This window comes from Oreochromis aureus, linkage group 2 (assembly GCF_013358895.1).
Source record: "Oreochromis aureus strain Israel breed Guangdong linkage group 2, ZZ_aureus, whole genome shotgun sequence".
Taxonomy (NCBI): Eukaryota; Metazoa; Chordata; class Actinopteri; order Cichliformes; family Cichlidae; genus Oreochromis; species Oreochromis aureus.
Window position 1 is genome coordinate 10,566,800 of NC_052943.1, and position 12,526 is coordinate 10,579,325.

The 12,526-nt window shown below is 39.4% G+C and overlaps 1 protein-coding gene across 2 annotated transcripts in view; it reads right to left on the reverse strand.

Moving 5' to 3' along the window:
- Window positions 1–7,339: 7,339 nt before the first annotated feature.
- adamts2a (ADAM metallopeptidase with thrombospondin type 1 motif, 2a) overlaps window positions 7,340–12,526 on the reverse strand; it is a 143,296-nt gene continuing 138,109 nt past the window's right edge. For both annotated transcript variants that reach the window (XM_039617440.1, XM_039617434.1), the window contains exon 22: window positions 7,340–11,198. In XM_039617440.1, coding sequence (XP_039473374.1) covers window positions 8,383–11,198 — 2,816 coding nt within the window. In that variant the 3' untranslated portion in view covers window positions 7,340–8,382. The remainder of the gene's footprint in view (window positions 11,199–12,526) is intronic.

Genomic DNA, 12,526 nt, shown 5'->3' on the forward strand with positions numbered 1-12,526 from the left:
TATTGTGTTATTATGTTTTATTATGTTTCATTAATACTCAGTGGCAAGCACTAGCAGACTGCAGTTTACAGAAACAAAGACTCAGAGCCCACCAGTAAACAATCTGAATTTCTGGTTAAAAACACATTTAGACACTCCTCCAAAAACACTTTAGCTTGTCTTAAACTGGAATATTTGAAAAAAAAAAAAAGAGCATTTCGAGGATTTGGAGCAGACATAAAGAGAGTTATGTAAACAAAAACAGTGTCTCCTCTGCAGTTTGTGGTAAACGGGGCTGCTATTTGTCACTTGGGTAAAGACTTCAAAACTGGGTCGCAGGTGGTGGGATGCACACAATACTTTTCATTTCTCCTAATCAGACTTTCATTGCTGTTAAAATTGAATTGATTTCCTTTTAATCTAGAAGCCTCTTTTACAGTTTATTTGGGTCGTTCATCTTAAACGATAATATTCAGCTGGGCAAACTGCTTGCTTTTAAAGAGGATTCCGATCTGCGATGTTGCCTTCTGGTAGTGCAGTCCCCTCCCTTCCCTCTCTTTGTTATCATCCGACTACACTTCTCCATTCCGAATGACATTCCAATGTCATTGCTGTATATCCTGGTGGTGTGGATCAGTGATTCGATGTCGCGTTCACTTCTGGCATACAGCTTGATGTCATCCATGTAGAGGAGGTGGCTGATGGTTGCTCCATTACGTAGTCGGTATCCGTAGCCAGTCTTGTCAATGATCTCACTGCGGGGACAGAGCATCTCCTTAATAGATCCCATACTTGATGGTGACTTGTTCTATTGGCTTGAAGTTGGCATCTAGTGTTGTTTGCCACATCCCCATTAAGTTCCTGATTTTGGCTATTAGAGTCCTGTTGTACTTGCATATTTCAAGGAATTCCAGGGTCCATCTGGGGGGCGTTGTGTCATTCTCGTAGTCAGTCCAGGTGGTGCACAGGTTGGTGAGTCTGGTCTTGTAGTCTCTGGGGATGGATCTATCTACCAGGAGCTGGTGTTTCCCCCCTCTGGTATTCCTGCGAATTCCTTGCTGTGCCCTGCTCATGTATCAAACCATGTGCCTGTTCATCTTATCTGCTATGATATCTGTCTTTCTGGTATGTCTCTTCAATCAACTGGCTAAGACTGTAAATGTTTGTATGGCAGTTTCCAAGGCCTCAGGTACAAGCAGCTTGTACTTCTTAGGCACCCCTTTCTTCATTGCTTGTTTCTGCAGCTCTGATAGTTGTCCCTCTCTGCCACCTTGATCTTGGCCTCTAGTATCCTTCTCCATGAAGGGCACTGCTTCTTCTGGCTGTTCATCTTTTTGCCAAGCATCTCTGTGATCACTGCTGCCATGGTGTAGATCAGCTGGTTGGTTTTGATGATGGTCCCATTATGTATTGTCCATAATGCTGAATTCACATCTTCTAGTAGACCTTCAGAAGGTACTTCACTTAGTCTTGGTAAGTGGCTATGGGGAGTCCAGGTTTCCAGCTTCGTCATGATCCTGTATTTCAGGTTAGCTCATCTTGCACTCAGTGCTCCTTTTGTCGTACTTGGGGGCTTGGTACCCAATCTCCCCCCTGACCTGATATCCTGGCTCCCCCTTGCCATAGCATTTGTGTTGTATCTCATCGATCTCCAGTTGTGATAGCAGTTCTTTCTTCCTAATGTTGGAACACTAAGCCACTAGCTGTTTCACCATCAGTCTGGATGTTGGGTATCAAAAACAGCCCTGTTCTCATCTCTTGCCACCTTGTGCCTTCTTCTTCCAGTAGCCCAGTTATCATCAGTGTGTCCTGGTTCTTCAACACCTAATGCGGACTGTGTTATTCCAGGTGACGTCAGAGCGGTATGACTTCAATTATCTCTCTCTCACTCATATTGGAGATATATGTATATATAAACAACATACAAAACAACATGTATATAAACAACAATATACCCCTGTGTTTGGGGAAAAATACTTCCCCCCTTACAGTATTGATGAGTGCACGTGTGTGTATGTGCTGGAGGCAGCGTGACTTATAATATATAAGATGAGTCACACATTTTCCTTTTTTTTTTTTATCAGCCTATAAAAAGATTTCTGTCTTTTTATAGACCTCTAATGAACTAGTCGAAAGAAACTAAATTTGCTTCACACCCATACACACGTGCACACGATGGTGCCTGGCTTGTCTCAGTTACATCACACAGGCTGTTTAATACAAACAGGCACCACACTGACTGCACGTGTTGATGCTTATTTTGCTAATGACAAACACTAGGCACATAAATGACCGAGCCAGTTCTTATAAAAACAGCACCAAGCAAATTTATGAAAGAAACAACAAACAAAAGATTATTTTAAGCAACAGCTGTGATGATATCTGTAGCTCTATGTGTGTTTACAGGGAAATAGCTGGCTTATCAAGAGCATACCAGAGGCTATTATTCTCAAGCATCCACTTTCTGATAGCTTTCAACTGTATATGAGCATAATATGATATGATTTGTGTAGTGTGGGGTCGCTGTAGCTCAGGAGGTCGAGCAGGTCACCTATTAATCCAGAGGTTGGTGGTTCAATCCAAACCTCAATGCCAAATATCTTTGGGCAAGATGCTAACCCTGAGTTGCTCTCTGATGCCTCTATTGGGGTGTGAATGTTAGATAGTAAGCACTTACGTAGAACGAGCATAGAAAAAAGTACTTGGATGAATGAGGCAAGTTGTATAAAGCACTTGGAGTGCTCAGTTCGAGTAGAAGAGCGCTATGTAGGGACCAGTCCATTCAACATTCAGAACAACTTCCAATTAGCAGCTATATCATGATATTTTTGGACAACAAAATTCACAGTGAAGACAGCTACCCCTGTTAATCCAAAATGTAAAATCAACTGCCCATTTCTTTCCACAAGATTTACAAAAATCTTGAATTACTTTTGTGTTATTTAACCAACATTTGTTGAATGTTGTAGTTATGATTGCTACAACCCATGGCCTTTTTTCTTACTCTAAAATATATCTAATAAATGCCATTAAAAAAAAAGAGAGATCTGTATCTACCACAGCATTAAAGTGTAATACTTACTCATTCAAAAAAGGGAATTGTTTACCCATCTAACAGTTTATATGCAGCTTACAACACCGTGTGACTGGTTCCAGATAATGTCAGCACTGTCACAAAGTGTCAAATCTGGACTTTTAATGCTAATGTAAAACACTTCTATTCAGTCCTGTTTTATGCATATCTTCTCACCATCATTAGCCCCGTTTTTACAGCCACTTGTGTATTCACTAAGAATTCGCAAGTCACAGGGGGATGCCTGTGCTTTGTGGCTGATGGAAGCTTGAATGTACTGCCCGAGGGATTCTTGGAAATGGTCGGATACAGCAGTTGTCCTCTGAAAGGCAGAGAGTGCAATTTTCCTCAGAAAGATGATTATTTCCAAGAAAAAGTTGTTTGGAAATGTTTGAGAAAAAGAAATCAAATTATAGGGAGTGGACAAAATAACAGGAGGAGAGAAATAACACGTGTGCCATGCATAAATCATTCTGCATACACGCTGTCCGGTTTGAAAATGCATATTTATGTGGATGACCGTAATCCAATCAAATTCATGGTTCACAATTAACTGAAGGCTTACTTAATTTAATTTTCCTGTGTGGTGTTTCCTGTGATTTACATGTTTTATTCACCACTTGTGATCTGTGGAGTACATTACTGAGTACAGCACTGTAATGAGCCAGGATTGCTGTCATTTACTAGCTAGTCCCAAAGCCATGAGTCTGTTTTATAAAAACAAACCCACAAAAAATATAACAAACAAACAATAACCAGGCTCAGTGCACCGTGAGACATATTTTCTCATGTCACTAAATAATATAGATTTGGACCTTGAGAGGCTTTTTTGCTTGAGGCAAGACTTTTGCTTTGGCTTTAGTTCTTTTTTCTTTATCACAAAATCTAAACTGCTCTGCTGTTTTACAGAGGCCTTGTCAAGCTAAGGTCAGTCATATTTTTACTAGTGCTGGTTCAGATCCTGCTTAAACATTTGCTCAAACTCAAAAAACCAAACACATCCTTCAGGAAACCCGTTTGGAAATAAAGGCCTTTGCATTTCCAAACAGGAAATGATGCCTACAGATACCCTTAAGGTGTCTTCTTAAAAATCCCAGGTGGTTTACACATGTTTATGTTGTTTCTCTTCATAAACATGTAATTGTGGGCTTCATTTTGCTCAGTTAGTTTGTTCTTTATCTGGTTAACTGAAGTGTTCCCGGAACTCGCCCATCTGCTTTTTCCCGTCTCATTATGAACTCCTCTTCTGCACCTGTAAAGCTGCTAGTTTCTGGGAAAGATTCACATCTGTTTGTTATGCGAGTGGACCACAGCTGATTTGATTCCCCCTGAATGAAAGATTCAACGACCCGCTTTATCGATCGTACCAACGTGGGTCAAATGGGGTCAGTTAGACAGTCTTAACGTTCTTTTGTCCAATAAATTTCCAAGTCTTACAGAAAACATTGAACGTAGGAACCATTTTGGTCTTACAGGGGCTATCCAGGATTACTCTCTGAAGAAACAGAAAGCTATAAGTTATAAGACCAAACTTGTCAAATTGACGTAAGAGCAACAACAGAAAAAAGTCATATGTTTGGTTCACAATTAATAGGCTGCGTGAACATGTTACACCATGCTAGGAGAAAAATGCTGACTTTTAAATGTCATATACTTGGAATAGAGCCCATATGTTTTACTCTATTGAAGTGGTTTTGATTTCTGGAGGACTATTGATTTGTTCAGGAACCCCTTTCATCATAGACTTTCATTTGTGAATCATTTTGATCCAAGAATTTACTGGTGTGAGCAAATGAATAAAATTCATTATGCCATTAAATGTGGAAAATATTGATATCCGACTGTAAATTAATGTTTCTCCTCTTTTCAGACCTGAGGAGGGCAACAACTGAGCCTACGAGGATACAAATATTACACTTAACAGCATTGCAAGCACACACTGTGCTTTTTGTTTCTCTCCGAGTGGCACAAAATGAAATCTGACAGCCAGCGTTATTGACCACGCAGCCTTAATTTGATGCACATGGTCATGTGAAGCATTTATGAGTAAATCTAATATTCTGATGACAGATACAATGGAACCTATAATGACTGTAGCAAGAGTCGCGTGGGAACTTTATGATGACTGTACAAGCCAGGTTTGAAAGACTCAGAAACAGCACAGAGGGAGCACATAAATGAACGTTTGTAGTGAAGTTTGAACTTTGTTTTCCAAATCTGAGTATGTCCTCGATGGTGTTAGGGTAGCAGAATTTGCAAATGTTTCCCCCGACAATTGTGTAAGTGTGTCTCGGTCCAGGTGTGTGTAATGTGATTTGAAACTCTGGATGCACACTGAGATTTGGGAATGTGTTGATTATTCTGCAAAATGTTTTCTCAGAATCTTGTTGCGTAATCATATTTTGACGTGTGTAGAAAAAGAAAAATCTCCCAATCCGTACTCAGATTTCCAAGTATGTAGAGATTTTTTGGTGCGTAGAATGAATAAATATAAAGTACTGAGGCACAGTGCAGGCTAAGTCAGGTGGGGTCACAAATATACACAAACATTTGCAGCTCTTCCACAGTAGAAGTGCACAACAAATGCATTTTGTCAGTGTATATTTTCAAATTTGTTCACATATTAGATTTTTTTCATGGGTGGACATTTCTGCACCGACATATTCTGAAAATTTCCAAATTATTTCACAAAGATTATTAAGGACACAGTGGTTGAGACAGTTTCACAGCTGAACAGATACATTTGCAAATATCCGTAGAGTAATACTTCCTTATATGACACACATTGAGTGTAATAAAATAAGCTATTTATTTAATAATTTTTTTACTGTCAATAAGACAGAGCAAATAAGTAAAAATGTGAATAAATAAATGCAAAGCCTAAAAAGTTCACTTTAATTGCTTATCTCTGTTACAAAAATCTCATGCATAACAGCTGTTTTATTAGCCACAGCTTGGCCTGTGCACCCAGTACAGTATAGAGGATATGAAATTTATAGTGATCAAAGTAAAACCCATATTACATAAGAGATTCATTAATTTTAATTACAAAAAAAAAAAGAAAAGGTAATTCATGTCCTGGGCTATATGTTGCATACAAGGTTGCCAGAGGTTGCCAAAGTCAGATATCTTGTAAAGGTCAGGTCAGTTTATTTCCTGGTCATGCTACACCAACACTTTTACCATGATAACTTAGATTTTGTCCATATAAACTTTGTCTAGCACCAAGTGTTCGTCAATGTCCCTCATCAAACTGTCATACTGTAGCTTTACTTACACAGGTAACACCCTGATTATAATAACATGTAATACCATTTGTCTTGATGCATGCTCAATTATCCAGGTAAGAATATACCAAAAGGCTGATTCTGTTCATCTGGACGTAGCGTTTTTGATGGGAGAAACGTTTCATAACTCATCCAAGTGACTACTTCAGTCTCAGCTGACTGTAGGTTTCCCCAACCTTATAAACAGTACATTTTCATAATAACTGAAGCCAGCCCACTGAATGAACAATGGGCTGTGATGTCAGTTCTTTGATCTTTAATATGAAATTGCCATTATCACTGATCAAAGACCACTGATCAATGATCAATACACCTACAGGCCAGTGGACACCCTTTCAATGATGAGGATGCACACATTCTGGACAGGGAGGAACGCTGGTTTGAGCGCGGAGTCAAGGAGATCACTTACGTGAAAAGGGAAAGACCATCTCTGAATCGAGGAGGGGGCCTAAGGGAACATCTTTCATCATCTTACAATGCTGTGATTGCAGCCATTCCCCAACTTGCTGTGAATGGTACTCATGGCCATTTATCAATGGTATTTGATCAGTGGCCATGACAATTTGCATATTAATGATCAAGGAACTGACCTCAAATGTACTGTTTATAAGATTTGGGAAACCTGCAGTGAGCTGAGACTGAAGAAGTAACGTGGATGAGTGACGAAATGTTTCTCCCACTGAAAACGCTACATCCAGATGAACAGAATCAACCTTTTGAGATGTAATAACATTATATCAAAAATCATGGCCCTAACATTATCAGATTTTGTTGTCATAAAGAAAAGCAAGAGAAATGTTAGTGCAATGTTGAGAGGAATTAGCTTCTATGTTTTGTATGTGTACCTGGTGCCAGGTATTGCAATTTCAAAAAGGATTATTAATAGATTAAAGGACAGCTTGTAATAATTCTGATGGCTACTCACATGAGTCCATGATTGGTTTGTGTGTCCGTATTGTCATGTGCCACAATAACAAAAATCACGCTTGTGATTGCAAAATACCACAGGCACTTAGTCTTTAATAAATAGTAAAAATTAACTTCTGTTTCATATATACATGTATTGTACAAGAAGACTTGTAGATGCAGTTGCCGCACATTAGATGCACAAACAAAAAAACTTTTATACAAAAAAACATAAAGATAACAAACTGGCCTTCAAAGTTTTTCTTTGGATAGAGATACCATAAAAAGCCTTGCATAGTTTACTTTTAAATTTTTGTAGTTTTCCTATAGAAATGAATGCATGAGGGACATTGCTTTTAGCAGCAGTGACAAACAAAGCACCCTTGAATGTAAAAATGTTTTAATAAAAATGTATATTTTTTCTTTTTCTCCGGTTATTTTTTGGTACTGCTTACCTTAATGACATATTATAATTTACTATTTAAGCACCAAGTATTCGGCAATGTCCCTCATCAAACTGTCATACTGTAGCTTTACTTCCTGAGAGATAAGTAACTGCTCTGGAAATGACAACAGAATCCAACCAGTGTAAACTTTTGCAATTTAGTTTGCAATTAAGTGAAATAGAAGCTAAATGTCTGGCTTTATCATATTGCTTTGAGTATTGGCCACTTGACTGAAATGTATTCATATACTGTGCAAACTGCAGTCCTGGGCTGTAATATGAAATGGGATGGAAATTTGGATTCTAGGTGGTAGATTTTGTTGCCGTGCGAGTGTCAGTACCATTGTACTTTTTTTTTTAAAATCTACATTATCACTGAATTCTTAAACAACACAAAGGGTGGTTTAAGGAGACAAAAGCTGGCCTTTGTAAAGGGCTGGTAATATTGGATGTACATTTTTTTTTATCCCTTCTGCTTTTCTTTATTGTGTGTACACAGGCAAGGCGATTTGCAGCAATCTGTACCCTAAAGGGCTTTACTCAAAGCAACGGTGCAAACATTTGACTGATATGACCGCTTTTTTTCCCCCTTTCTTTTTGTGGTGGAACTACCCATTAGAAAGCATTGCGGCAGATAAGCGGTGTTTTCAGACAAAGTGTTCATCTCTATAAGAGAAATGATAAGGCTTCGTTTATTGTACTGCGTGGGCCCTCTTCATCCTCAGGAGAAAGTTTCGCTTCTCCTCTAGGAGCTCCTGAATGCGTTTGTTCCTGGTTCTTTCTCTAAGGTTGATCCGATGCTTTGGGATCAAGTTGTTCTGAGAGATGTCGCTCTCCGAGTTGATGACCCTGCTGTAAAAAACATCAATCGAGTTGTCCTCACTGTTTTTCTCAGCACTTCGTGGAGGCCTTAGAGTGGAGATGGTGGTGGTGAGGGTTGTTGGGTTTGCCTTTGTACCTGTGGTGGGAGGTGAGGCAGTACCTGTGTTTGAAGATGTTGTGTCAACAGGTATGTTCGCAGGGATGTACTCCGCCTGATCCAGCCAGGGTGAAGAGCTTAGCTCTGTCATGTCGTCTCCATTTATGATTGGGAATGCCACGGTGAGGCTGTCCTCTATCACCATGGTGTTACTGACCACTCCCACATTTCTGTAGGACACCGTGATGTCATCACCGCTGGGATTGCTACCATTGTCTTCTGAAGAGGGAGGGAGAGTAGTTGTGTAATAACGTATTTTCTTTTTTGGATAAGTCTTTACCACCTTAAATCTACTCTTATCAACTTTGGCTTTTGAGTTTACGCCACTTTTGCTATAGGACGCTGTGATGTCATCACTACTGGGATTATTATCACTGGTGACTGAAACATCAGCGCTTTTAGTCACTGGCACATCGATGTGAGGGATGGCTTCATTGGGCATTGTGACATCCTCGACAAAACTGTTTTCAGTTGGTATTACGAGATCATCAAAAGTACTTAGTGTTGTTGTTCCAGCATTTGCACTGTCATAGTACCACGATGGAGTTTCATCTGTAGCTTCCATGCTATTACTGACATATGGGGCATTGATTCTTGATTTAGGGAAAAGGGAGATCATTGCTGTACCAGTAATGCTTGAAGAAATAGTAGAAGAAAGATCTTCTATTGGGTGCTGTTGACTTGAATAGGGAGGGAAAGTAGTTGTGTAATAATGTGTTTTCTTTTTTGGATAAGTCTTTACCACCTTAAATCTACTCTTGTTAACCTTGGCCTTTGTTAATACGTTTGTGCCGCTTTTAGTGTAAGACACTGTGATGTCACCACCATCGTGATTGTTGCTACTGGTAACTGAAACATCAACGCTTTTAGTCACTGGGACATCTATGTAAGGCACTGCTTCACTGGGCATGGTGACATCCTCGACCAAACTGTTTTCAGTGGGTATTACGAGATCGTCGAAGGTACTGAGTGTTGTTGGTCCAGTATTCGTGCTGTCATGGTACCACAATGGAGTTTCATTTGTAACTTCTATGTTTTTATTGTTGTATGGGACATTGATTCTTGACTCAGGGAAAAGGGAGCTTATCGCTGTATCAGTAATTCTGGAAGAAATAGAAGAAAAAAAGTCCTCTGTTGGTGGTTGCTTGGTTGAAGGAGTAGTTGTGTAATGACGTGTTTTCTTTTTTGGAAAAGTCTTTACCACCTTAAATATATTCTGATTAACTTTTGTCTGTGAGTTTAAGCCACTTTTGGGTGCTGGTTTGGGGTTCTTTGGTGGCTCGTGCTTTTTAACTTTTATCTTTGGTTCAGTTTTCTTTTGAGTATTGGACTTCGGTGGAGCATCCTTTTTAGGGGAAGGTTTAATTTTTCCCCCTGGAGTCTTTTTTGGGGGTTTATTTGCTGAAGTTGCCTTTTTGGGAGCAGTGCTTGATGAAGTAGTCTTTTTTTCGGGAGTAGTGTTTGGTGGAGTAGTCTTTTTTGGAGACGTGATAGCAGGAATAATCTTTTTGAGGGTAGCGTTTGATGGAGTAGTCTTTTTGGGAGCATTGTTTGATGGAGTAATCTTTTTGGGAGCATTGTTTGATGGAGTAATCTTTTTGGGCGTAGATTTGGATGGAGTAATCTTTTTTGGAGAAGTGTTCAATGGAGTATTCTTTTTAAGAGTGGTTTTTACTGGAGTAGTCTTTTTGGGAGCATTGTTTGATGGAGTAGTCTTTTTCGGAGTAGTACTCGATGGAGTGGTCTTTTTCGGAGAAGTGTTTCCCGAGGTGACCTTTTTTGGAGTACTGTTTGATTTCTTCTTGGGATTGAGCTTTGGTAAAGAGGGTTTTCCTGGAATGCTCTTTGGGTTTGTATTTTTTTTTGGATTCTGCTCTGTTGGACTCGTCTTTTTCAAGGTTTTCTTTGGCGGAATAGTCTTCTTAGGCTTGGAGTTTTGTAGGATGTCTGTGTTTTTACTGTTTTCTGCTGGCTGTGTCATTGGCAGAGTGGTTGTTGTTGTGTCCGTTTTCAAACCAAATGTTACTGGTGTATTTGTAGACGTGTGCACCAGACTTTCAGTGCTGTTGTTTATGTCTGGAGGAGGCAAAGGCAGAGGATATGTAGTAACACTGGGAATGGTTGTGGACTCCCTGGTGATTACTATGGAAGAAGTTGTAGGGGAAACAGGGGCCCTGGTGGTAACCGGTGAATGAATGGTAATCATTTCTGCGGTACTCAGTGGGGTGGAATGAGGAGCTGTAGGGGTAGATGTAGGAGGATGAGCAGTAGACGTTGGACTGATGGTAGAAACTGATGTGATGACAGCTTTGGAGGGTTGTAAGGTGGTGAAGCCAGAGCTTGGGATGCTTGTGGTTGGAGGAGATGTAACTGTGATGGATGTGGCTCTGGGGGTGGAGCTGGGGACAGGAACTATGTTAGGGACATTGCTGCAGGATTTGCAGCATATGCGCTGGTAGTCCGGTAGAGAGCAGTAGCGCTTCAGCACCTCCATGCGACATAAGACAGACCGGTCTCCATGACAACGGCCTGTAAACAAAAAAAACAGAAAGCTGAACAGAGAGGTAGAAGCTACAATAATATGTGTGTGTGTGAGATTGCTCTATGGTAAAGAATGTGAACAAAACTATATTGTTACAAATTGGCATTACTCTCAAGTTACGCATACATAAATCCATGCACATATGAGTGAAAGTGCGTGTTGGTTTCACGCTGTTAGAAGTATAATAATAGAATAAAGCCAGACCACTAGCAGAGGATGCAGGAAGGAGAAAAAAGGAGAAAAATCCACACATCAAGAGCATTGATGAGATTCATCCAGAGCAACTGAAATGGGAAAATAAGGGTCGCCAGTCTTGTGTTGCACCTATAAGAGATTAGGATTTTTCATCTAATTCTGGCTTCCGCTCATGTGTTTCTTCATGTTTTTTCAGACGTGCAACATTTTTAGTTCAATATTAAGTCTACTGCTTGACTTGTACCCTTTTTGTACCATGCCAGTCAAAAAATAACCACTTTCTTATTGCAGTATATACCAATCTGACAAAAAATCTAACCAGTGAACATTCCCATTAGGAGAAAGATCACACTTTTTAAAACGATTTTTATTGATACAACTTTGCTTTTGAGAATGACAGGAACTGAAACAATGAGATGTACGCCCCGCCCTCCCCTCTCAATATATAGATATATTTTTTTTCTTAAGAAAAATAATTCAACTGTATCGAAAGTTACAAGTTCACAGTCACTTTGGTAAAACACTTGATTACTTGGAAATCAACCAGTCAATCTGTTTATCGATTGAAGAAAAAAAAAAAACAAAAGAAAACAAACAAAGATGAAATACATAAATGATATTTGCTGCTTAAATAAAATACATAATTTTCATGATGATGTAAAAACTGGAATGGCACATTAAGTGTCATATGAAACATTTACAAAACATTAATAAAATTTCCCTGATAAATCAAAGTGCATATAGACGCAGTGCACGTAGTCCATCTGAATGTTTCTTCAACGTTAGCCAAACGTTAGCCAGCCCCACGCAGCAGGCCAGTGAAGCCACGAAACAGTTACCCATAGTATAGAATATTATAGAAGAAGATAACAGTCATGAACATTATTAAATACAGTCAACACCAATGTTATATACAGTATCGCACTGCTAGGTCTGGCTTGGTCTCATACAGTCCAACTCCAGCAGAAGGAAACCTTGGATAGCTCGCTACATAGTCACAACAGAAATATGTGTTCACAATACAATGACAAGTCTGAAGTGTTTTTTTTTCTTTCTTTTTTCTTATTCTTTTTTCTTTTTTCTAGATGCCACATGTGTCAATACCCTAGGCCCTTGGAAA